A 26,208-nucleotide genomic window follows, 5' to 3' on the forward strand; every position below is an offset into this window, starting at 1 on the left:
CAGGTGGCACCTTGCCGTGGGGAGGAGCGGGGGCAGCCCGTGGGGGCAGCCCTTGGCAGGGGCATCGCTCCTCCATCTCGCCGTGCCCGGTGCTGTCTCCCTGCAGCCAAAGGGAAGGGGCGAGGGCTGGAGAGGGCAACCTGTCCTTCCAGTGGCAAATAGTCCCTCCTTTCTGCTTGATATCGCTGCCTCTGTGTGTGTGTGTGGGGGGGGGGGGGGGGTCGCTGCTCTCGCATCCTCCTCTCTCCCCTTGCCAGGGAGCAGCAGGCAGAGGCTGGCAGGGCTGCTTGGTTTCCTAGAGGGATCTATGCCACTTGGTGGCACTAAAAAGTTGCGCTGAAGCCCGGTGCTCTCCCGGTGCAGAGGACCCCCTCGCCCCCCCCCCAAGCCCGGACCCGCAGCGAAGCGCCCCGGCCGCCTTGCAGCGCGGCCCCCGGGGGGGGGACACTGGAAAACTTTGGCGGAGCCAGTTCGCAAAAGGCTGCCGGGACCGCAGGGGTCAACTCTTCCCCGCGACTCGGTTTTAAACAGACCCTCCCAAAGCAGCTATCGCCTTTTTTTTTTTTTTTTTTAATTTTTTTCTCTTTTTCTTCGGATGATGCTGTTCTGAACAGATCGTCGCTTTCTTACTTGCTGGAGGGTAGTGCGGGAGGCAGGTGTCGGTTTATAGGGGGACTTGGCAACCTTCAGAGCATCTGGAGAGATTTCCTCGCAGGGCAGAATGCAGGGTTAGCCCCTTATAAATGCAGAGAGGTTGCTGCCGTGCATGTGCGAGGAGGGGCGGAGGTGTTTAAGCAGGTGGGTCAAGCTGCAGCAAGTATTTAGGAAGACCAAGGCTGTGGCAGAGAGCAAAGACCCATCTGTTGTTTCATCGTTTGTTTGTTTATTCCTCCTCCTCACCCCCCCCCCCCCCCCCCCGCCCCCCCCCATTAAATCCAGGGACCATTCAACGCCTCTTGCAAATGAGACTTGGGCGATGCTGAGAGAACAGCGTGTTGCATGGCTTGTGTGTATGTGCATGCATTCGCGGGGGTAGGGTACTGGGTCCTCAGCATTTGCCTGCGATCAGAACAAAACAGGATGTGCCCATAGCTGGAGGAGTGACAATGCTAACCGTGTGGGGCTCACCTGCTGGTGATCTTTGCAGAGGCATTTGAGGATTATTCAGCTCCAGAAGGTCTGTGCGAGGAATGCTATCTCTGCTGTGGCTGAAAATAGGAGGTGCCTACCCCTACCCGTCTTGATTATTGCCACCGAAAGGACCGCTTTGCCGCCACCATAGGAAGAAGCAATTGCTGCCACTGACAAGGTAATGCTGCGAGGTGGGAGAGGGGATTTATGTCCCCTGGGTTGCGGACAGAAACCCTCTGAATGCAGGAGGAACTCTTTCCCCTCCCTCCCTCCCTCCCTCCGTCCTGCTTTTGCTCTGTGCCCTGGTTGCCAGAGGACAAGCACAGCTCCTGGGGGGCCAGCAAGCCAACTGGTGGGGTCCACCTCTAGGGGCTGCTGGGGCATCGGTGGATCAGGGCACTGGAGGGCAGCAGGCACTGATCCCTCCCCAGGAGCAGGATATGTGTGGGGCCGGGGGGGATCGCGGTACTGCAATACCTGGGCTTGGTGGTGTGTGTGATATAGCCCTTCTGTTCACTGGTGGGGATTTGTCTTGCCAGGAAGGGATAATGGAAACGGGGATGTGTTTGTTTTCCAGAGACAGCCAGGCTTAGCTCAGCCATAGACTTTTCTGTGTGACCTTGGGACAAATCACTTTGGCTCTGCTCGGCGAGTCCCGTCTGTTCCTTATTTAATAATTGGAGCTAATGGCTCCGCGTGCAAAAATGGTTCATTAAGGGCTGAGACGGGCAGTGATACCACTAGCCGAGCAGGCAGACAGAGACCTAAGAACCAGCGTGTACGCTCACATACGAGTCTGTACCCACAGCCACTTTGTAGCTGCGCTGAGAGTTAACCTTGTCCAACAGTTCCCTCTAACACCCAGCTCTCCGAATTTAATCTCTTTGTCAACAAAACGTGGTGCTTCACGGCAAATGTGACCACCACGGCAATGTTTACCACCGGTTGATTTTTAGGTTGGGGTTTGTTTTTGGGTTTTTTTGGTTTTTTTTGCTTTTGGGTTGGTTTTTTTCCCCCTTCCCTAAACCTTCCCTTTCCTCAGCACCAGGGACAGCGCCCGCCCCGCCGCCCGCCGCCCGCGGGGGTCTCCCCGCTGCCCGGCCCGGCAGCCCCACTTCCACTCGAGTTCCTCCCCGGGAAGGGCTTTCTGGTGTCAGTGGGGGTGAGTGGGTGTAGGGAGAGGCAGGACGTTTCTTTCTTCTAGTCTTGAGGATGAAGTGGGGGATCTAGGAAGAGGAGCGGCGGAGGGTCGTCTTGAAAATGCGCCGCTCTAAATAATCCTGAGAGGGGAAGATGTATAGAGGAGTTAACTGCCAGGCTCTTTTCATTCTCTATGACTTTTTTATATCACTGTATTCCTAAATGTCTCTATCACATACTAATATTTTGCGCATTCTCAAATACCTCAACTACATGCTAATATTTATGCTACGTGGTCAGGGATGCCAGGTTCAATCATTATTTCAAATGATCAGAGAGTATTTTTGAAGTGTCTATATAGGTTCTTTGTCATTTTATTTGCCAACAGATTTATGGCTTTTTTTGGTCTAGCGGTAGTACTGGAATGTCACTGTAACACCACTCTTGTTGAAACTTGTTAGAAAATGTTTTTTTGGAATTGCTATTACTTTTCCTTGATCACCTCCTCCAGGTCATACAGTTTTGTTAATTAATAAAGTGTCTAGGATTACAGCTGAAATCACACCAGGGCTATAAGTTCCTGCATCATAAGGTATAATGGGTTTTTGGTTACAGCAGCAATAAGTAGTATATTTAGCAGAACTGCAGACATCATTGCAAGTTTTGCTAGGAAGTTAAGCACCTACATATTAAAACCAAAATTGTTTCATCAACCAGAAAGTGTGTGTGTGTGGGCATATAATATGGGGAAGAACTTCCCGGGATTGCTAAGAATCTTGCTGATGATTATAGCATTCTATGTTTATTATCTATGAACGCATGAGATCAGGACATTAGTCTGTTATTTTCAGTGTCTGTTCTGGTCAAATGGTTAAAATTCTTCTGTGCACTTAGTTTCCCTCTATTTCTAAGTGGAATCACAGAAAACTGCTTCATAGTCTCTCCTATTGTATAAGGCTGTTTCCTTTGTCAAAAGGCTCGATCCAATGCCTGCTGGAATTCACAGAGCCGATAATGCAATGACTAATGTTTGTTTGATCTTTTTAATTCTTTTCTTTTTTTTTTTTTTTTTTGGTGAATAGAAAATTTAAACAGCAGTAGGAATCTCAAAACAGAGCAGTGTGCTTATATTTCATGATTTTCAACTACAGACCGTTAGAGTGCATCAGGTTTTGTGTGTCCAAAGTGAATTACCTCCAAGGAGTGTGAGTGTGGGACCTCCTGCAAACTGAGCCTCTGCATAGCATTGGGAGATAGATTGCCAAAATAGCTTGAACCCATTGCTTAGCATTTGCAATGCCAATAGCCAGCAGAACTGAGCAAAGGCTTAGCTTCCTGAAGGTACACTTTTTCCTCACATTGGTGCCCATCGAGATGAGCTGAGAGCTCTCTCCCCTTATGTAATCGTTTTTCTAAGGCAGCTCCATCTTTTCTATCTAAAGATCTTCACTGTGAGATAAGTGGCAGGACTGACTCTGGACCAGTAATTCAGTTGCTGCTTGCTATGGTTTTGTCTTCTCTGATGATGAAACCTGGGTTAGTTCCTTGGGGTATACTGGTTTGATCCATATCTGTATCAACATCTATTATCTCATATCTGATGTCATTGAATTAATTGGGTATGTACTGTAAATGAATGCCTGGAAAGCATTTAATCAGCAGGTATATGGCTGTAAGCTATAAAAACATAGTGTGTAAGTAAAATTTGTCACTACAAATCAATGGATTTTGGGGCCCTGAGTTTTTATGATTTCTCTGATCCTGAAAATCCTTTAAAGAGACCTTAAACTTTAGGTAAGTCTTTACAGATGTTCGACCAATACCATTCTTCATGTGCATATTCCTAAGTGCTTTCCTCGATTGGACCATCAGTTCTCATTCCCTCACAGCATTGTTCTGGGATTCAATAATCTGACATTTTATTTTTATTATTTAAATCTGCCTGAAGATTTAGAGACTATGAACGAACAGGCTGTAAACTTACGAAATTGTGACAAAGAAGAAACCTGAGGGGAAGTGTTGCTCTTTCTCTCTTTTTTTTTTCCCTGATACAAAACTGGCTAAATGAAAAACTTCCCTTTGCTGAGTTTGTGTTTTGCCTATTAGAAGCCACACAGCCAAGAGAATTCAGGTTGAAAAAAAAAAAAGACAGGTCCTTCACTCGGGGGTCACTAGTGGGCGCTGCTATAATAATGTAAGTCACTGGGAAAGGGTTTCATTCTTAAGGTTTAAACAGAGTTATACCTGTGGTAGTAGAAGCCCTTAAGAAAATTCACATGTGCCCCACGTATAAACTCTCAGCCACATATATAGTGGAAAATCAGCTGTTGTGAACTGCTGTTCATAGTCTGATCTTTGATCAAGATTTAATTAATGCAGTTAGATATTCGGGCTCTTTTTGTTTCTTTTGGTCTGTACAGACTGTAAATATAGATGGGCTTGCATTTGAGGTTGAAATAAATAATTTTAAGAATTGCGTGATGTTCCATGGAATATTACAGATGCTAATTTTCTACTCGGTTAAACCTCAACATGAAGTAGCTGGAACTTTGCCCTAAAGGAACAGCTGAGAATTTCTCCTGACAGAGGCTGGCATAAAGTTTTTACTGCCAGGGAGAGCAGAGGTTATAGCAGCATGTCAAGTGCTTCATCAGATCTGTGTCTTCAGTCATCTGGGTAGCCCTTAAATTTTTGTCTAGGGCAAGACTGAACAAAGGACAAATAAGCAGAGTTATCTTTCTGCCTTACTACTTCTGCAGTTGCTCCAAGTGTGAAGCTAGTGCACCAGAAGACTGCAACCAAAGTGTCTGTCATCTATTATTAAAGCGTGTGACTTCAGGATTAATTTATAGTTAGATCCATAGCTGAAATAAGCTAGTAACCTTGATACACCAGTAATTAAGTGCCTGATTCCATTTTGCCTATGTTGCAGTAAATTAGGAGTAACTCTCTTGACACTGAAGAAATTGAACGGTGTGAAAAGTAAATTTGACCCTAAGTGCTGTGCATGTTGATTTGCTTGTCCATCAATGAAAACAAGTAAATGCAGATAAATTATTAATTGGGAAACAATTCCCACCACTTTATGCATGCATTCAACAGTTCACTGTCTTTGATGCTGCTGATACCTCAGTTCTCAGTCTGAAGGCTATAGCATGTCAAACTCCCTTTAGGGTTATCCCTAACAACTTAAACAGGAGTTATATTTAAGCTTATGAAATTTTGCTTAATTTTATTTTAGTACTCATCCTGCTTGTAATAATAAACTTCCTGTAGTAGGAAAGAATAGTAATCAAAATGTGGAATGACTTGTATGTGATTCTTCTGGGACAGAAGAGCAGTATAATTGTATATTTGAACAGTTCCCTTGGCCATCTTCTCTTCAGGAAGACGTTCTCCAGGAAATGTAATTAGTGTGCTTAGTCTATCAGCTCTCTGCTCAGCCATTTTAGCCTAAAATCAGATGTGTCACCTGATTACTTTCATGGCATCTTCACACAGCATAACCAGCTGTATCCAGTGGAAGGATGAGAGGCAATAAGCAGAAATTGAAATACAGGAAATTCTGTGTGAACATAAAAAAGAACCCTTTTTCCTGTGGTTGTGGTCAAACACTGGAACAGGTTGCCCAGAAGGGTTGTGGAATCTCCATCTTCAGAGATATTAAAAACCTGACTGGACGTGAAGCTGAGAAACCTGCTTTAGTTGAACTTGCTTAAAGCAGGGTGGATGGACCAGACAGCTTCCCGAGGTACCTTCCCACCTCAACCGTTCTGTGATTTTTCAGGTTCTAAGAGCAAGAGTAAGACCATAGAACCAGATGTCTATTACACAAATAAAAAGCCATTGAAATTTAGCAGGCTTACTTAGCCATGTCAATATAAATTCCAGGATGTTTCACTGCATCATGAAAGCCCACAGAAAGCATTGACTTCAGATGCTTTGGGTATGAGTCTTAAGCCTAATACTATAAAACATAAGCAGTTTTCTTGGTGTAATTAGTAACAGCTTTGTAAGTCCCATGTAAATTGACCTTCATTTTAGTACAAAGGAGTATGTGAAGAAACTTCATTAATTCTGGAGCAACTGCAGTCTTCATCTGGCCCGTCTTTTTCCCTTGGATGCCATGGAATGGAAGGATTTGATTGCTTTCAAACGTGCTTTTGGGCTACAGGAATGCCCTAGCTATGAGATCTGCTATTATTATGGAACCAGAAATATAAAGGAGACCTTCAGCTTTACTTCACTCTTTACTCTGTATTTTTATACTGATAGATACAACTGTAGACAGAGAAGAGCAAACAGCTGTTCTCTGGAGTGAAGAAGATAAAAATGGCCTTGCTGCCCCCTCTTTCTCATATATCCTGTATGGAAATTGTTTCATCCATAGACATAAGACCTGGAACCGTATTACTAAACTTGACCAGAAACGTGGTGGATGTGTGCTGTAGAATTAAAATGGTGGATGGGGATTGGATTACTTTTTTGTGTCACAAGCTCACCCCAATCCTCTGAACTCTATTTGTACATATGCAGCTGCACAGGCAGCTAGGTTATAAAAGGGCATCTAATTGCATATCCAGTTACAGTCTGAGGCAGAGCTGGCATTTGTCTAGATATACTTGTGCTCTGTACATGTAGCCTTAATTTGAGAAGCTCAAAAAAATAAGCGTCCATGGTTTTAAATAACAGAGTACTATTCCTGTTCAAATGTTAATAAGCCAGTAAATAATTAAAGATTTTTTTTAAGGGATAATACATTAAATTAATTGGAGGTATAGGAATTTAATAGCTGCGATATTGTGCAAAGATATCCCCTGTCATTCGTCCTTTGGACTGTTTGCAAATTATATGGTACCGTCTTCAGAGTCACGGAACAAATAATTGGAAGACATAAGCAGTAGTGATATTCTGTAATTAGAGACTAATTAAGTTGAATTGAACTGCTGTTATTCCTCAGTGGCAAAGGGTTGCAGTGTTGATAAGCCAACTCTTCACAGACTAAAAGAAAAACTTCTCGAAGTGTTCTACAGTTGTCTGAACCTTATTTCATTATTAACACTTTCTATTACTAAAAATTAATATTACATGAACCTATTAATATTGCAATTAATATTACAAAACCATTTCTATTCGATGTTTTCTCTTTTTAAGGATTTGGATTTCATTTGGGAATACTCACTGAAACTATGTCATGATTTCCTCTGTGTAAATACTTTATAATTTATAGATGTCTAAGTAAAATAATAATTAAACAAGGCTAACATCAAGCAGAAAAGTGTTTTTAGGTTTGCCTGTCTCATCTTCAGAATCAGGAAGCTTTTCACTGTGGCACTGTACTGAATGACCTAGCTGTGAGGGGTAAATTCAAGATTCAAATACTGCTAGATTTTCAACCTGGAAGAAACAAAGGTAGATTTCTTATGGCAAGGGTTTCTTTCATTTTACAACATCTGAGTATTATTAGAGTCATCGTTAACAGATTGGAAATGATTGGTGGGTCTGAAATGTATGGAGATTTCTATATTTTTTTTCTTTTTTATTACATCGAAAGATTTATGTCAATAAAACTGAGATCAGGCTCTGTCCCAGAATTTTGCAGTTGTTTTGTCAGTGGTTCATGTGCATGTGGTTCACTAAGTAGCTCAGCATCTTCCTAGGTTTAAGAGTGTGCTTAACTTTCTGTACTATCAATGGATTCACTGGCAGGTGTAGAGCAATAGATGATACTTTAATGTGCTCAGGTATCATAACCTGGACAAACTACTGTTTAAGCACTATATTTAAAACCAGAAGGATCCTGCTGCAAATCCACTGCTAGGTACAAAACATTTTCAAGTACATTTTCGAGTTCCATTAACCACAGCCCAAGATATGAATTCTTTGCTGATTCTTTTCCTTTCTTCTTTTTTCTTTTTTTTGATCCTTCATCAACACTAAAGCTGAGTGCAGATTGCAGACTATCAGCAAACATGGCAGACCAAATATTTTAAGCACTAATGCATCTTTATAGTCTCTATGTTGACTTCTTTCTACCAGTGAAGTCTGTGTAGTTGTCTACAGTACCAGGATTTGTCGAATTAGTTATTGGTGATTTTTTGATTTAAGGATATAGAAAGATGAAAAGAATTTCACTACTCTGCTCTTTTAGAATTGTTGTTCTTCTGCTGAAACATTCATTGCTTAAAAAAATACAAATATTAAAAACAAAATCAGTTTTCTTAATCCCAACTTATTTTAAAAATTAATTTGTTTCTTGTTGTATCTTACAAAGAAAAAAATGATTTACAGATTTGAAGAATGAGATTCTGCATTCCTTAGAATATTTCAAGAACAGCTGTTTGTCAACAGCAGTTTCCTAATGCTGTAATTGATAACATGGTACAGCCCAAGGTACATGAGTGTGACTTATGCATTTCTGCTATAGAAAGTGTCTGAAAGTAAAGGGAGTTGTTTTCAAAGACACACATTAGAAATGGCAACATCTTTCTTCCGTGGAATCAAATACTTGTCCGCCTTTGGTACTTTTGAAAGCATTTCCCAAAAGAATTTTTAAATAAGAGTGTCAAAGAGAAAGACACCAATTTATACCAGCAGAAGTACAAGCCTAAGATTATGAAACACTGAAGTATAATAAAGTTTTCCAGCTTGAAAATGATGGAAGCAAGTGTATTTAGGAGACAATGTATTACAGTCATTGACAGCAGTAGGAATCGGTGCAATTTTAGAACAGATGACAAAGCTGACTTTAAAACTAATTTTAAAGCTCTTTCTCTTATTTATTCATTTTTGAAGGTTATGAGGATTATGATCACATGTGCAGCTCTGCATAGCTGTCCACTCGGAGATGATGGTGACTCCTTAGAGAACACTTGCAAACTCCTGGTTAACCATCAGCATAGTGCTCCTTTTATCCAAAAGATTTGATAACTGCTTTTCACCAGCTCTCCCGATTTTTTTCCATCATGTTGTCTCTACCAGCCTAAACCATTTCCTAAAATGGTCCTTTTGCTGTTCCTTGCAATCCTGTTATTGAAGGAAGATGTCTGTGGGAACTTCGGGCTTTTGGTTTCAGCACAGGCCAATGAAAGAAGGGTGGTTGCACACATGCCTGGTGATATTATCATTGGAGCTCTATTCTCTGTCCATCATCAACCAACTGTTGACAAGGTTCATGAGAGGAAATGTGGAGAGGTAAGAGAGCAGTATGGCATTCAGAGAGTGGAGGCAATGCTACATACCCTTGACAGAATTAATTTGGACCCCACGCTGTTGCCAAATATAACACTAGGATGTGAAATAAGGGACTCCTGCTGGCATTCTGCTGTGGCTTTGGAGCAGAGCATTGAGTTTATAAGGGACTCTCTTATTTCATCAGAAGAAGAGGAAGGGATGGTGCGATGTGTGGATGGATCTTCATCGTCTTTCCGCTCCAAGAAACCAATTGTTGGTGTCATTGGACCTGGCTCTAGCTCAGTTGCTATCCAGGTCCAGAACTTGTTGCAGCTTTTCAATATACCTCAGATTGCTTATTCTGCCACAAGCATGGACCTAAGTGACAAAACGCTGTTCAAGTATTTTATGAGAGTTGTGCCATCTGATGCACAGCAAGCACGGGCTATGGTGGACATTGTCAAGCGCTATAACTGGACCTATGTCTCTGCTGTACATACCGAAGGTAAGAGGTTATTTTTTTTCCATATAAGAATGCTGTCAAACTACTCTGATGGGGTCTAATAGCTAGATGATGATAGTTTGATGTTGTTCAGTTTTTGCCAGTCAGTTGTCAACAGTACAGACTTTTACTTTACTTAATAACTTCAAATTCTCTATGGGGCTGAAGTAGCATCATGTTTATAATGGCTGAAAGCAAAGTTTGAAATACAGGGTTGTGTGTGCTCTAGGGCCGTTTGTTGCTAAAAGTGCTTACTCTGGAGTCTCCTAAGTGACCTTAATTTAATTTAGTCAATATTTATTTATTTTTTCTTTATCTACCAATCAGTGTATTTACGTAGAATAGTCATTTTGACTACATTAGTAACAATGGGTAATGAGAAAGTGTCTGGTCTTCCTACTGCAGAAGAGAGATAAATCATCATTTGAAACTGTAGCTAAGTCAGAATGTGTTCCTGCCTAATATCTGAGCCACAGAGACACGAATACTAGAAAACCTGTAATTCTGGCTAATATTTGAATGCAAGTTGTCCCAGCTCCTCAAGACCAGAACTGTTTCTATCCTTTTTATAATACTGCATAGAGTACTGCACCCACTTCTTGCTCTGCATCTGGCCATTGCTTTTGGGAGTGAGCAAGGAAAGTCTCCCTGAATCTTCTTTACACAATTATGCTCCCTCAGGTGTCCAGAAAATCAGAACTGTGTGCTAAATTGCTTTACCTCTTTTTATTAATTTGAGTCAGAGCTTAAGCTTTTTACCCAGTGTTCAGAAGAGTATATGATTAAACAGAAATGCTATGGAAAAGCTTACTTGGTTTTGTTATTCCTTGTATTGACAGAGTTGACTGGGTTCATCTTGCTGTAAGTGACCAGAATTTCATACTGCCTTAAAAGCAGGTTTCACCAGCCCCTGTCTAATGACAACACCATTTAATGAGTTTTCTGGAATTAGGTTCTGTGACGAATTTTAGGATCTCACCGGGTTGCCTCTGTTCAAACAGACAAATGCCAAATGGAAGGCTCAGAATATGATCTGGAAATGAAAAACGTTATTAAGAGATTGAGTAGTGGTGGCAACGTTGCTGAACAGCAGCAGATGCTGCTGGCTTCATTACAACCAATAGAAAGCAGATTGTCCTTCCCACACACTGAGTATGATTCTCTGGCAGACTTTATACTATTCAAAGCCCTTTTTGGGGAGATGCTGGTCTGATGCTAGTATGTAGAGATCTTTTTCCTCCTACAGATATATAGAGAGCTTGTTCTGCAGTATTAAAAAAAAAAGTTAGAACTTGCATGCAGATTGTTGCAATCATGTTTCCATCATGATAATGAAAGCTGGTAAATAACTGCAGCCTCTGTTGTGTAGAGATGCATGAATATATTAGCAGTTTAATATAACAGTGTGTAAATCACTCTACTTCACATCATGTAGTGAAGGTATTCTATGCCAGCTGATGCCTTTGGCATGGCTTAGCGTGCAGCCTTCACTTCACAAATACGTATGAATAACATCATGGTCAAAAATAATGCCACTGATGCATCACATTAGCATAAAATTTTGTATCCTGACTACTTTGGATGACTCGTCGAATTTTTGCTATGAACAGCTTTTACACCTCTGCTCATTGAGAGGGGATGCTTATATATTTAGTGCGGGAATTGTCAAGTTTATGTCAAGGTCTGATTCTGCACAAAGTGAGGACACTTACTTTTACCACTTCCTGTGGACACTCTGTTTGGAGCAGATGGTAACATATGGCATGTTAATCTTATGGCAGAGGAACTTTGGACTGCGCATTGGAAAGAAGGGAATAGGGACACAAGGGTGGAAGCTGGAGGTAGCTGCTATGGGCAAGACAAGAGTACGAAATGACAGAGGAGCTGGCTGTGAAGAAGGAGAAATGATGAATGATATATCTAGTACAACACGTGTCTACTTCTGCCCATATTAAAATGGACAAGATATGTGGTACGTTATTAATACCTGAGGCCTCGTATCATTCATAGCATATTCACAGTAACATAACTTGACTTTGGTGAATGAACATTAAATTGGGGTTCTGGGAACCTTATGATCCTATCATCTATTTGCATGGTCTGGTCATGATGATGAATATGTTTTCCAGTTAAATAACATCACACAAATGTTTTCTAACAATAGAACAGATGGTATTTATAATGGGATAGACAAATCTAAGCTAGTCAAGGTATTTCTTTGAAATGTGACAATGTCTGATGTTCTGGACACTTTCCAAAGATTATGGCAGATGTTGTCCCTTCCAGGAACAGAAAGATTCTTTTAAAAACACCACAAAACACTCCTATAGATGAATGTTAAAGGAATTGAGTAAACAAGCAAAAGAGATATTATTTATATTATTTTTATTTTTATAAGTAATCATTTTAATGTAGCATCTGTTTACTTGTTAGCATTCTTAATATGCCCCTATACTCAGTGTCCTACATTCATAGATACTGTTTCAAAACAGAGAAAAAAAAAAATTGTTGAATCCCACTCCTTGCAATTTTTATTGACTTAGGATCTTGCCCACCTATTGAGAGAGGACCTTCTTTTGGTGCCTTCAGTAATTCTGGCCATCTACATTGATTATCTTTAGCTAATCTTCATGCATTAGCCAGACTCTTCTGAAATCCAATCTTTGGTTTCTGGGAAGGATTTCCAAGGAGAGGGAGACTCCTTTCTTTCAAAGCTCGACTGGGAGAAAGCAAGAGGCAGAAACAGCTTGTTTATTTCATTGGTTTGGTAGTTCCATCAGCAGATAAAGTTATAGGTCTCTTTTTAGTCTACTATAAGAAAAGCCTGCGATAAGTCAGTAGCTTCATAGTAAAAAGCTTTCTGTTTGAATCTTTCCTTCTGCACTTACTAATCATCTGTCTGCACTGGATTCTTATTTTGGGAGGTTGATCTGAAGTTGTGTTGTTAATTCCTTATTCCAGACTTCCACATTTAAAATACACAAAAATGTCGAGGGGTTCTTATAAGCTTTGCTCCTTTGACATTTAGCATCACAGTTTAATCTAGGTGATGCCTCCAGGTGTACAAGTAACCACTAAGAGTAGATTTTTTTCCTGAGAATGGTGAGGTAGCAAGCACTATTGTTAGTGGAGCTCTTGTAATTTTAAGGAGTAAGTTTCTGCAATCCAATTAGTAGGAAATATGAGTGAAAAATGAAGGATATTTCTCACAAAGCAACCGTCATCTCCACTGACTGTAGGGTATTTTACATATGCCAGTCAGAAATCTCTGCAAGTCTTAAATAGTCTTGGGCTGTAACTCCCCTTGCTCAGCTTTGTCAGGAATATGTGCCACTGGCATCATTATCCTCCCACACTCTCCAACTCTTCCTTGCACTTAATGACTTGTGGGGCTCTACTCTGAACCAATCTGGCTTTAAAATAAACCTTTTTCACCCACCATCAGGGCATTTTTAAAAAAAGCCTCATCAGTTCTGAAGTCCAGGTCACACCGTGTTCCTACGAACAAACATGTTAACACTGCATGGCAGGGAGGGAGGAGTGAGCAGGCAAAGAGGGAAACTGTGATGGGAAACTCCTTGCACTGAGGACCTATCACTTAAAGCCTGAAGTGAGTGCCCTCGACCTTATGGATTGCTACAGCAGGCATGCAGGTTGTGCTGGAGACCATTTTATTTGAAGTTTGGTTACTTTCAGCTGACCTTACAGATGTTTTTTTCCACCGTGATAGGACCAGAGCTTAAACAAACTCTCCTTAAACCAATTTTCACTTCTAAAACCAACTTCGCAGACAGACAGCAAGTCAATAATGCAGCTGAGAACTCAGTCTGTGCCTCTCTCTGAGTCAAAGCAGCTCAGCAGAGAGAAGCCCCCTGCTTTAGTCCCCCAATTTCTCAGAGCACACTAGGGATCCTTTTTAGCTTAGGTAGCTGTTGTCCACCCCCAGGGAAATTAATGCATGGAGAATGGTGTAGACAGGAAAATTTGTGCCTATATTTGGATTTTGGGTGGTGATGGTTGGCATGCAGATGGGCCAGGCAGCTCAAGCACCCCTCGTGTTTTGTCTCTGCCTTTTCTTGCTTAATCACTCAACACCACAACTAATCAGAAATGGTCAGGGAAACGGGAGGGAAGCTGGCTGTCTGCCACAAGAGACAAAGAACTGACTGTTTACCTCATTTCCCATAAGCAAGCATGATCTTTTTGAAAGATCAGAGAAAAATATATACAATTTTCTCTTCTCTCCTCGTTGTGGTTTGAAGGCCTCATTGAAAGCCCATATGAAGTCAACACTCTCTCATTGACTAGACTGACGCTTGGATCAGGCCTTCCTAGTGAGAAACAAGGTCAGTCTCTGAGAGTCTGTGCTTAAAATTTGTCTGGAGCCAAAAGAATAATTTGAAAGGCAATTTTCATTGCCATTGGAAACCATTTATGTTGCCACTCTGAATGGAGTGAAGAGGTGATATATTCTGGAAACATAGAACAACTGAAACGCAATAGGCTAAATTTATTCGGGGTGGCAAGGGATAAATTTCACTTCATTGTGTAAAAGATGTGATTTATTTTTGAACATGGCCTTAAGAAGAAGCCACTTTGTTAACATTTTCTTTAGACAGCTCTGCAGGTAAACATCCCACCAAACCCATCCTCACAGTCCTCTCTGTTTAATATTGCTTTCCTCCATTTAAATTTATCATAAGTGCATATAAAGAGGTGGTTCACATTCATTTTCTTAGGATGTACCCGGGCAAGCGTAACAAAAGCAGGACTTTTATTTTCCTGCAGATAAGAGTTATTTCACACATCTCCTTTCATATTTGTTCAAATGTGCCTGGTTACAAGACTATTTTTGCCTACATCCTTTGCTACCAAGTAAAGAGCAAAATGAAAATTAGTCATAGTCTGTGAGAATAGCATGAAGAAATGAATGAAAGAGCTGCAACAAGTTGACCTTAAACCTGATGCTTGGAACAAATTGTACTTGTATGATGTTGTGAAGATTTTCCTTTCAGACTCTACGTTTTTCTCCTTTAGAAACAAAAACTATATCATGGTCAGAAATATTATTTGCTTTTCACAAAATAATATGATCGAAAATTAGATTAATTTTATTTTAAGCATAGGTGATATTTTTTCACGCTTTATATGCAGAAAAAATACACATAGAAATAATGTACCAAAAAAGGTCATTGCTAGTCCATGAAAATATTTTCAATTTCAAAGAAAACTTATTTCTAAAAATCTGTTTCTGAAAATTGAAGAGTGTCTTGTCTAAAGACTGGAGAATGTTCCATTTCAGTAATGTTTAATTTTTGCCCTTGGGTAAAACAATTACTTGGGTTTTTCTATTTTTGAAATTACTTTTATCTTTTAAGACTTTTAAACTGTTTCAAACATAAATGCTGAGATCAGGATGATCACAATTTGATATGCTCTCAATCACATTAATCTTGTAGCAAAACTAAAAAATATCCCTCATCTGAAAGAAAATATGGAAAATAGAAAACCCAGTTCCAGTCCTATCCTGTTGAGGTGTTTGCTCATTTTTATTAAATGTTGACATCTATAACAGAGGTGGCTTTTTTCTGCCCAATTTCAAATATTTATCCTAGCATCACAATTGTCAAAAGTGAGCAAATTCTAACAATCAGCTGGGAATACTGAAACAGAAAACTGAAGTAGCATCAAGTTACTCTTTATTTTGTTCTGCAGTGACTTACTAACAGGACAGCACTTTAACATTGCTGGCAGACTGCTCAGGCCAGACATACCCACTATGAAGTACCTTGACTGACAGAAAAATACAAAACGAGGGGTATACTCTGGAGTGTAATGGGGATGGAGATTGTTAGGGGAAATACCATGAGGCAGTAAAGCAAAAGTGAGCAAGGAGGTGTACTATTCTAAAGTTTAATAAATAAATAACTTTGAGAGGAATGATATAATGTGGACTTAGCTAAAAAGCAAGACATTTGGATCTTCAAAATGACTCTCTTCTTCTTTTGTTTAAGGGCTAAGTGTTTGAATGTCACTTTTTCTGTCACTTAGACTCTATAGCTACTCAATGAAAGTTGCAGTGCCGTGAAACTTACCTTCCCTGAGAAGAGACAGTGGGAGTCCAGCATCCTCCAGCTTCATCTTAATTTTTCCTTAGGCCTGGAAATAGCACAGTTCTTGTCCCCATCCCAAGGGTGCACCTCTTCAGTCAGGGAGGGACCTATCAAGTTGATGAGATTTGGAAATCTTTCACTGTACAGTGCCTGTTGGGTCAGATCAGTTTTATGAAAGATGGTCTGTCTAATATACGCTATCAGTTGACCATGGGTAGTGACAGTGGTTCACTTTCCTGTATCCCTTGTTGATATTTTATCTTTGAGATGAAAGAATACATTGTATAGGTCTGGCTGGAAAACAGATATTCCACACAATTACAAAAAAAAAAAAAGTATTTTTTATGCCAAGTTAGCATTGAAAGCCAAAATAATAACTTTTTTTAGTGAATGAAGGCTATAATAGAATTCGGAAGTTGGTCAAAATAAACTGCTTGTCTTGCGGTTACATTAAAAGACTTGATAAAAGGTAACTTTATAAGTGTTGTGGTTTAACCCCAGCTGGCAACTAAGCACCAGGCAGCTGCTCGCTCACCTCCCTCACAGTGGGATGGGGGAGAGAATCAGAAGGGCAAAAGCAAGAAAACTCGTGGGCTGAGATAAAGACAGTTTAACAGGTAAAGCAAAAGCCGTGCACACAAGCCAAGCAAAACCAGGAATCCATTCCCCACTCCCCATGGGCAGGCAGGAGTTCAGCCATCTCCAGGACAGCAGGGTTCCATCACGCCTAACGGGGACTTGGGAAGACAAACGCCATCACTCCCAACGTCCCCCCTTCCTTCTTCTTCCCCAGCTTTATCTGCCGACCATGACATCCTATGGTCTGGGATATCCCTTGGGTCAGTTGGGGTCGGCTGGCCCGGCTGTGTCCCCCCCAACTCCTTGTGCCCCCCCAGCCTCCTCGCTGGTGGGGTGGGGGGAGAAGCAGAAAAGCCCTTGGCTCTGGGTAAGCCCTGCTCAGCAGGAACGAAAACATCTCAGCATTATCAGCACTGTTTTGATCACAGATCCAAACCAAAGCCTTACTAGCTACTATGAAGGAAATTAACGCTATCCCAGCCAAAACCATCACAGTAAGTCAAGTGGAAACTTAATTCAAAAAGGTGTAAACTTTTAAATTTTTTGCACAAGTGCTAATGTTCTTTGACAGTTATAATAGAAGGTGTTTTACTCAGGGAAGAGGTGGAAGGTTCCCCCCCCATCCCATTTTGTTTGGCATGTCTTCTATACCACCAATCCTGTATAAAAGTTAAACATTTTTGGATACATTGACAACTCATTAATCCAACAGTTAAGCGGGGGCTGATGAACCAGGTCCCATTATTCATTATTTGTTATGATTTGTAGTATTTCTCCATCTGTTGTATTACTTTTCTTTCTTATTCTTGAAATGATGAATTTTTCTTTTTCCATGCATATTACCTAGTGACAGGAAATTTAAATTATGAATTTGTGGAGTAATTTTTCCTAGATTTCAAGATCAAAAGTGCAGTTAATACACTTTGGTATAAGAAACTGCTCCCCCCCCCCCCATTATTTCATATTCCTTGATATATATCCTGTTATAAAGAATCCAGGGGACATCAGGGCCCTGTTGTTATGGGAGCCAGGAAGAAGGGGAGAGAGACAGAAAAAAGCTACCCAACGTCAATGGAAGCACTACGATGAGAACCCACTTCCCAGAGTGCTAGTTTAAGACCCCAGGTATGGAAAGACTTTAGCAGACAGAATTTAATTTCCTACATAAACAAGGAAAAGGAAGATGCCCTGCACTTGTCTGTGTCTTTATGCAACAAAACCATAATGTAGGTAGCTTAATAGTGCAGGAGTTAAATCAATGTTGCTTCAAAATTAGGAAGTTCCTGTGTTGTTAAGGAGCACAATAGATATTTACATCGGTCCATACAAGAAGGACCACTTCCTGTACTTAAAATAGCTAACTTGTGATTTCTCTGAAAGCTAAGAAAGGCAAAAGGCCTGTGCTAGATCTTTTAAAATTTTCAGTCTTCCCTAAGGCAGTTCTGACTAGCTGATTCTTGAATGATGCAGGAGACAGTGATCTTGGCTGTGAATCAAAAATTATAGACTTTGCTTTAAATTAATTTGGAAGTGGACAGAGGATAACATTGCATCCATCTCACTAAAATCTGACTGCAGGCTCCTGATGATGTGGAGGCATACCATGATGTAATGCAGAGTATTATATATAAATACATTGTATGCGTATACATTAAAGAAGTGATTGGGAAGGTTATTAACAGAACAGTTACCATCTGCCTTGGCAACCGAATTTTGAGACAATCCCATTCATAAATCACAGTCTTGTTTTTAAACTAACGTAATTTCACTCATCATTCTAAATATGCTGACTGGGAAAAAACATAGTTAAGATTTCCTTTAATTGAGGGGTTTGATTTTTATTTTTTTTCTGGAAGTGTCTGGCAATATTTATGGCTGGTCGGATACAGGTGATATATGTGGAAGCCTCCATATAAAATCAATTACATTGCCAAAGGGCAAACAAACAATGTATGGGGAATGGCTATTGCTTGAAGTGCAATATGTACTAGACAAGTTGGAAAGATAATAACTGGGGCAGTTGGTAAATCAGCACACTGAATGAATCCCATGGCCAAAATCCAACCTAACTGTTGAGAACAGTGGAAAGATGAGGAAAATTATCTGTTCCTCAGTCTGTTGTGATCTAGTCAAATGCTTCTTACTTATCCTTAACTAAGGTTTGATTTTATTTTTGTTTTACCTTTTCTTCCTGAGATAGATTTCTTCTGACTTCCTAGATGATGTTACAGGCATCAGGATGAAGATGAATAGAGGTACTGCCAAAAGAAAGGTGCAAAACTGTAGTGAGAGGACTATGATAAGGATCTAGGAAATTTCCTTACCTCAGTGTTAAGTTTTTTTGTGAACAAGATACAGCAGGTGAACCAGTTTTCCAACATTGCTGTTTTGAAGTGCATAAAGCTTTAGGCAAGTATATATAAACTACAGTTGATCTAGCATGGCAGAGTCACAGAACATGTTCACCTTTCCCTGATTTGAAATTACAGAAGTCTATTTTCCACATCTTAGTTTTGCTATGTAAGATAGGTAATAAAATGACAACCAGTCACTGGTAGTTATTGCTTGGGCTAAACCACAGTGTTTATGAAGATACACACAGAGTGTCTTCACTTAAGGACTTCATGTAAAGACAGAGTTAATTTCCCCATTGGGTAGTCTGTTCAGACTGAATTATCTGTTCTTCAAATGAAATGACTGACTGTGTTGCTCCAACCTATAGCCCCTTTATATTGATATGTTCTCAGAGCTTCTCTTCCCAGGCATTGTTCTAATCTTTCTTTTGGCTAAACCAAAGAGCTTTAGTTCTCCCATCACTTCTGTAAAGTGGGTTTTCCAGATGCTAAGTTAGTCTTATATATCTTATATAAACCTTTCCAGTTTTGTCAAATTCTTTTTTAAGAGCATGTACCCTTTTTTTTCTCCTTTTTAGGGGGATTGGTACTCCATTTACTTCTTCAGCTTGCAGTCAGGCAGGAAATTGTTTTCCATAGATCAGCATACAAGCTGCTGTTTCTTACTTTATTAGCAAACCAATACAGTGGTGGCCTATAAACTTGCACTGTGTATTTTTTCCTTTTACAGTTATCTGTCTCCATCTTGTCATAACTCATCTTCCACCCACTTGGCTTACTATCCCACCTTCCTCAATGTTTGTTGTTCTTTTTTCTCTTCCTATCATGTCTTTTTCTGGTTACATTAACTGCTTGCTTCTGCCCCTGGTTAGGTTTAACTTTTTTCTTCCTCTTATCCCTCCCCAGTCAAAACAAGATTACCAAACAATTTCAGATAAATAATTCTATGAATAAGGTAGGATGCACTTATTTGGAAATTTCTAAAACTTTTGGTTATGTGATCATGGCGTCCTGGTTTTGGCTGGGATAGATTTAAGTTTCTTCCTAGTAGCTGGTATATTGTTATGTTTTGGATTCAGTAAGAGAAGAATGTTGATAACGCTGATGTTTTCAGTTGTTGCTAAGTAGTGATTAGACTAAGTCAAGGATTTTTCAGCGTCTCATGCCCAGCCAGTGAGAAAGCTGGAGGGGCACAAAAAGCTGGGAGGGGACACAGCCAGGACAGCTGACCCAAACTGGCCAAAAGGGTATTCCATACCATGTGACGTCATGCCCAGTATATAAACTGGGGGGGGTTGGCTGGGGGGGATCGCTGCTCAGGAACTAACTGGACACCGGTCAGTGAGTGGTGAGCCATTGCACTGTGCGTCACTTGTTTTGTATATCCCAATCCTTTTATTATTATTGTCATTTTATTATTGTTATTATTATCCTTATTAGTGTCTTCCTTTCTGTTCCGTTAAACTGTTCTTATCTCAACCCACGAGTTATACTTTTTTTTTTCGATTCTCTCTCCCATCCCACTGGGTGGGGGGGAAGTGAGTGAGTGGCTGCGTGGTGCTTAGTTGCTGGCTGGGGTTAAACCATGACACATGGCTATTAACCAATGCAGATTAAGCCCTGGCTAAAATAAGGGCCATCAAAGTTGCACACTATTTTTAAAGTTCTTCCACCTGGAGTATCCAGACTTAGTCCAGATGTCTTCTAAAGTTCAGGCTTTGAAGTCCAGATCCTCACTAAAAAACCATCTGATTCTCACTAGGTACATTATTCAGCTATTCTACATGTATTCTTTCTTAAAGCCTTGAGTATCCCAGTTGTTCAATTTGCAGATTTGCCATTTAGTGATAAACAGAACATTTTTTCATTTGCAAGCAAAGCCTTGAAGGTGAAAGATAAGCTGAAATTCTTCCTCTCTTTTACCTTCATCTGTTTCAACAGTGTTTATTCTCATATTCTCAACTTCATTCTCCATTACATTGGAATAAGATCCTTGGCCAAAACATCTGTTGCACTTGAAGAACCCAACACCATATCCCATCCACCACCTCTCCACCAGGTTGCCTCAGAGACGGTCTTTGTAAGCAAGACGAGTGAGCAATCAGGCAGCATGCTGACATGCTCTTGAGGGTGTTCCCTGGCTTGCAGAAAGCGTTGTAGATGGCCGTGATCTCAGAGCTCTGCTGAACGGGAAGCAGAGATGCACCCTGACGGCAAGTGAGTGGAACTATATTTAGGCATGGAAAAGGAGCAAAAGCCAGAAGTTTGGAAAGGGATCTTACACCTTCTGTTGATGGAGGATGAGCAGTGAGGTTCAGCTCCTTTCCCATTTCCATGCCGGCTTTGCAGCTTAGAGAAGAATTTTATTGTAGGTTTCCAAAGAAGTCCAGGGAGGAAAATTAGTAAAATCTTGCAGGTGCTGCTCATTTGGTTTTATGAGTCGAACAGAACTTGAGGTTGCATTTGATAGGTAAGTAGTTCTTCCTTTTTCTTTCATCTTTACCACACAAAAAAATACAGGATTCAAATCCTTTTCACATTAACAGAAGCTTTCAAAAAGATTAGGATATGTGCCCAAAATGAGAATATGAGAGAGTGTATATTATCTTTCCAATATAAGCTTCTCATATGTCTTCAGTCATGGTTATATATATATATAAGGCTGCTTTGTTTTTTTTTCCTTCCAACAGCACTGTGGGATGTGAAGTTACCTTGTTCATTTCCATGCATATGCAAAAAGACAGGCAATTTGTCTGACCTATTTCTTTCCCTAAAGGGAGAGGATGAGACTAGCTCAAATTTAAGTGGTCTAAAAAAATGTTGAAGTTGGATCAGATACTCTCTTTCTCTGACTTGCATCTCTCCCTTGAAAGCCCAGTGTACAGGGTATTTAGATACTCAACTTCTTTTTGGCACCTCCATGCCTACTGAAAAGAAAGGGATACGTAGACGGTCTATGTCTTACTGGATATGGGGCTGAAGGTTTTGTTCACTCAGTCAGAACCTCTACGGAGGTGTGGGGTTTTTTCTTCCAAATCCAAGCATGCTTGAGTATCTCAAAATGAAACACCTGGTACAGCATGCATTCAGGGATCCCAACCTTATGGATTTTGTGTAGAAGTCGGACTTACGCAACGACTGGGAAAGGCTAGGAATGTAGTTCCTTCTGGTAAGCTACCTAAGATTCAACCAAGGAGTGTAAGCTTTATAGTTATAACAACATCCTGCTACAGAGTTTTACTGAAAAGTGAAGGTTACTTGACCTGTAGCCTCACCAATTTCTCTTTTCCTCCACCATTCCTTATTTGTCTGTTTCTTCAACTGTGCGACCTTCATCCCCCTCCCTCTCTCTCTGGCCTCTCGCCTGTTAACTCGAACTGTCAGAATCATCCAGGCTAACATAGTCCTTTTCTTTTCCTGCTCCCAAGCTGATTTTATTACAGCTCTATGCATTATTCATGCGTATCAACCAACAGTTTATGCAGACAGATTCTGCTACGCGAGCTGTTCACAGGCTGTTCAGGCAGGGCTAGACGGTGCCTTTAGGCACCACCCTGGGGGAGGAGTGACATGTAAATGGTGCTGAACCAGGAGGCAAGGTGCTGACAAGCCTCTCAGTCATGCATCGTTGCTTATGACCATGTCAGGCCAATGATGAAGTCTCTCCATCCACATGCGATGGTGTGTGCGCCACACTAAGCCACGCTATGAGGGGGAAGACAATTGTGTCCTCAACTCTGTGCTGTGGATCTGCCTTTGTTGTTTGGTTAGCGTATGTCTCTGTGGGCTGGAAGCACTGCTATCTCTTCTTCTAGCCCCATTCAACTGCTCTGGTCAGGAGTTGGAGTCAAATTAAATCACCAGAACTAGCAAATTTGGCCTGAGAATACCGGGTATGGGTATCAGGACAGTGTGGTGGCTACTGGAGCAGGGAGTTTAGGATGGTTTATGTGGACTGCAGGAGGCCACACCTATGTGGCCCCGATGAAATTATAGAGATCATGCCAGTGCCTTATGATGGAGAGTCTGGTTCAGGTACACCAAGGCTGCATCAGGCTGTACCATCATGGTATTGTGCTCAAGTTGATCAGCCCACTGGGAAGTACAACACAGGACATGGCACTGTGGAGCTGAAGATCTCAGCTAGTGGCTCAGCACAACTGGTTAGATCAGAGTTACACTGGGTGTGCCTGCAGCACCTTCTGCAGCCTGCTGTGGACATGCCTCCAGCCATCTGCAAGGGGGCCTGCTTAATGATTTTGTAACGGTTTGGCATTTTGTAGGCTGAGAATTGGCACACATGGGTGTCTTTGAAGCATTTGCTCCAAACACCCACATTTCAAATGTGTGATGGAAGTGTTGTGAGGATCAATACTTTGGAGAGTAAGGGACACTCAGACACTTCTGGTAATGTAAGGCAGAGAAGCTCATGGACTTGTGATTTATGTACATGTTCTGCTACCCACCACGCCCAGGTTTGTGCCCTTAGAGAAGGTACTCTGAAACATTATTAAAGGAAAAGTACCTTGATTGACATACCTCCCTTAGGAAGGCAGAAAGACAGAGGACGCTGGAAGCCTGGAAAACTGGAAGTTTGAAGGCTGATTCCTATTTCTCTTTTACACACAAGCTTTCAAGTGAGTTGTTTTTTCTACTCTTGAACAGTTGGTAGTGTGGGTGTTACATCCAACACCTCCGTGTGACAAATCTCAGCCTACAAAATACTGACACATTACATTTCATTAACCATATGGGACCTAATCATGCTGACAGCTAAAATACAGGTGTAAGTCCCAAAGGATCCATTCGTTCTATGTTCATGGGCCCTATAGAAACTTACAGTTTGTTTGCCTACACAAATCAGGGAGTTCATCTGACATTTGCAAAAAGCATGGCTTCATTGAGATGTGTAGAGCCTAAGCTTTAATATTGAACTGAAATAAAAGGTGAGTTTTTACTCACCAGAGGGAAAGTTTTGGGGGAGAAGGGGCAGTATCAGTGTGTGCATACCGGTAAATGAAAAAAATTGTTGCGGTCTTCCCAGAAAGTAGCATTTCACCATTTTGCAGTCATGTCCATAAAGAAAACTGGCCAAAGGCAGCCTGAGTCCTTAAAACAGTGGAGCATTGCCATCCTCTGACTACAGACAATCTGGAACAAAGCAGCCTGGATTTGGCAGTGCTTTCCCTGCCCTGTCTGTCTCACTGGGATGTCGGTTCAAAGACATGAGGGCTACATAATGCCACTTGCAGCAATTTCATCACGGATTATTTTATCAGGTAGGCTGTGGAGGGGTGGGAGTGAACCCTGTGCAGACTGGATATGAATGCCAAGAGGACTCTTAGCAAGAGGGGAGGAAGCAGAATATCAAAGGTCTAGGTGAAGGAGAAAGACAAGAGTACAGGATTAAGAGAAACAAAGTGCAGAAATAGCAATGGTGCTTAAGATAAACTGTTTCACTAATACATTTTCTAGATCCGAGCACTTAATGCACCCTAAAGCCTATTGAGAACATGCCATCTACAGGCCCTGAAATGCTTCACAAATTAAATATAATGTTACTACTAGGGAATCGAAGGACTGAAAGCTGGCATGCTGTGCTGGAGGTCAACCATGGCACCTATCTTGTTTCCCAGACCTCTGGTCTCCCTTGTGCTAAGCTATCTTTCACGGCTGATGGTCACAACCTGTTACTGTATGGGAAGTGCCATGTTGGGTCCTTCCCCTGTTGTTTGTGTAAATTCCGTGGGGAACACAAGACCTGAAGTTCTTCTTCAGATCAGAAGTGAGAATACAGCAAGGTGCTCTCAAGGAACTAAATATTTCTGCAGACATAGCTAAATTTCAAGCAAAAGGAAACTATGGAATATAGTGATAACTCAAAACCCTGTCTGCATTTATAAGCACTTGATTTGTCCTAAATATGTCAAGTAGAAATGACTGAATTTTTCTTTATAAAATGGCTCTTCAAATCAATCATGTTAATAACTTCTCATAAGCTGATGGTTTCTCTCTGGCTAGATAAATATGTCATTCTGATATGATCATGGTAGAGGTGCACTAGCTTCATTACATAAGCAAGAAATGAGTAATTACTTCACAACTTTGTAGAGGAGTTTGTAAAAAAAAATCATAACTAGAACTATGAAAACATTTGAGAGGTTTTTGTGTGTGTTTGTCCTCTGCATTAATGTGAAGAGTATTTTTATAGCATTTTCCTTCATTTTTCTCTGTAGAAAATCAACATTTTATAGGAAAAGGGGAAGAGTTGTCTTGGTTTTTTTAAATGAAAAATGTTTTTCAAAATAGGAAGAGTGGGTGCTTGCACGTTGTCATTTTCTTTTGGTGGAATTTGCTGTAGTCTTATCACCTACACACCACACTTTTGGACAACTATGGGTTAGAGTTCATATGCCCAATGGCTGTTTTTGATGTCCTCTAAAAATAGCAATGGTGACTTTTGCAGGGAAACTATTTTGTTAATCTGCATGGGTGTGTGAGAAGATGCTCTGACTTCAAAGATCAGCATTTTGCCTGGCATTCAAAATTTACTGAATAAATAATAAGACTGATTGCTCTGGGTTTAAATATAATCTAAAAAGTATTTGGGGCAACATACCGAGTAATTGCATATCTCAGGGAGTTGGTCAGATTGCGAATATGGTCTATTTATGGGCTTTGCTTGAAATGTTTTAATCTATAAAATGTTGTATTATTCTGAAGTCCATAGTGAGGTTTTTTGACTCACTGTAATCTTTGCAAATGAAAAGTCTCCAGAAATTTACCAAGTGACACTTTCTGATAGGAAGGATTTTGTAATAAGAAAGGATATTTACTGCCTTCTTTCTGATCACACGTTGCTTTAAGGTTATGAATAGTTTACAAATAATTAATAAGTGTTTACCCATTACTTACAAACTACATATTATTTAGGTGCCTAACCTTTCTTACAGAAAGTCAGTATTACCAAAACACCCAGTCCTGCAGTCACACAATCTCCTGAGTTATTCAGGAATTCAGTATCAAGCAGAGATACCTGACCTATCTGTGGATAATCCAGTTGTGGAAAAGGCACCCTTTGGGTGCTCAGACTGGTTCTTGGTCTGAGCTACGTAGCCTTGACTCAATGCTGTGCTTGTATGGCATCCTGTCATGTACTTCTGTGCAGCGCCAGTAGTGTACACAAGCATTGCCAGTTTGTTCAACAGAAACATGG

The 26,208-nt window shown here is 40.8% G+C and overlaps 1 protein-coding gene across 1 annotated transcript in view; it reads left to right on the forward strand.

Moving 5' to 3' along the window:
* The first annotated feature begins 983 nt into the window (after window positions 1-983).
* Window positions 984-26,208, forward strand: part of GRM5 (glutamate receptor, metabotropic 5) — a 267,627-nt gene continuing 242,402 nt past the window's right edge. Inside the window, exons 1-2 of the mRNA XM_010578251.1 lie at window positions 984-1,309; window positions 9,067-9,949. Of these exons, the coding sequence (XP_010576553.1) occupies window positions 9,271-9,949 (679 nt within the window). The 5' untranslated portion in view covers window positions 984-1,309; window positions 9,067-9,270. The remainder of the gene's footprint in view (window positions 1,310-9,066; window positions 9,950-26,208) is intronic.

Source organism: Haliaeetus leucocephalus, unplaced genomic scaffold, assembly GCF_000737465.1.
Source record: "Haliaeetus leucocephalus isolate CR32 unplaced genomic scaffold, Haliaeetus_leucocephalus-4.0 Scaffold616, whole genome shotgun sequence".
Taxonomy (NCBI): Eukaryota; Metazoa; Chordata; class Aves; order Accipitriformes; family Accipitridae; genus Haliaeetus; species Haliaeetus leucocephalus.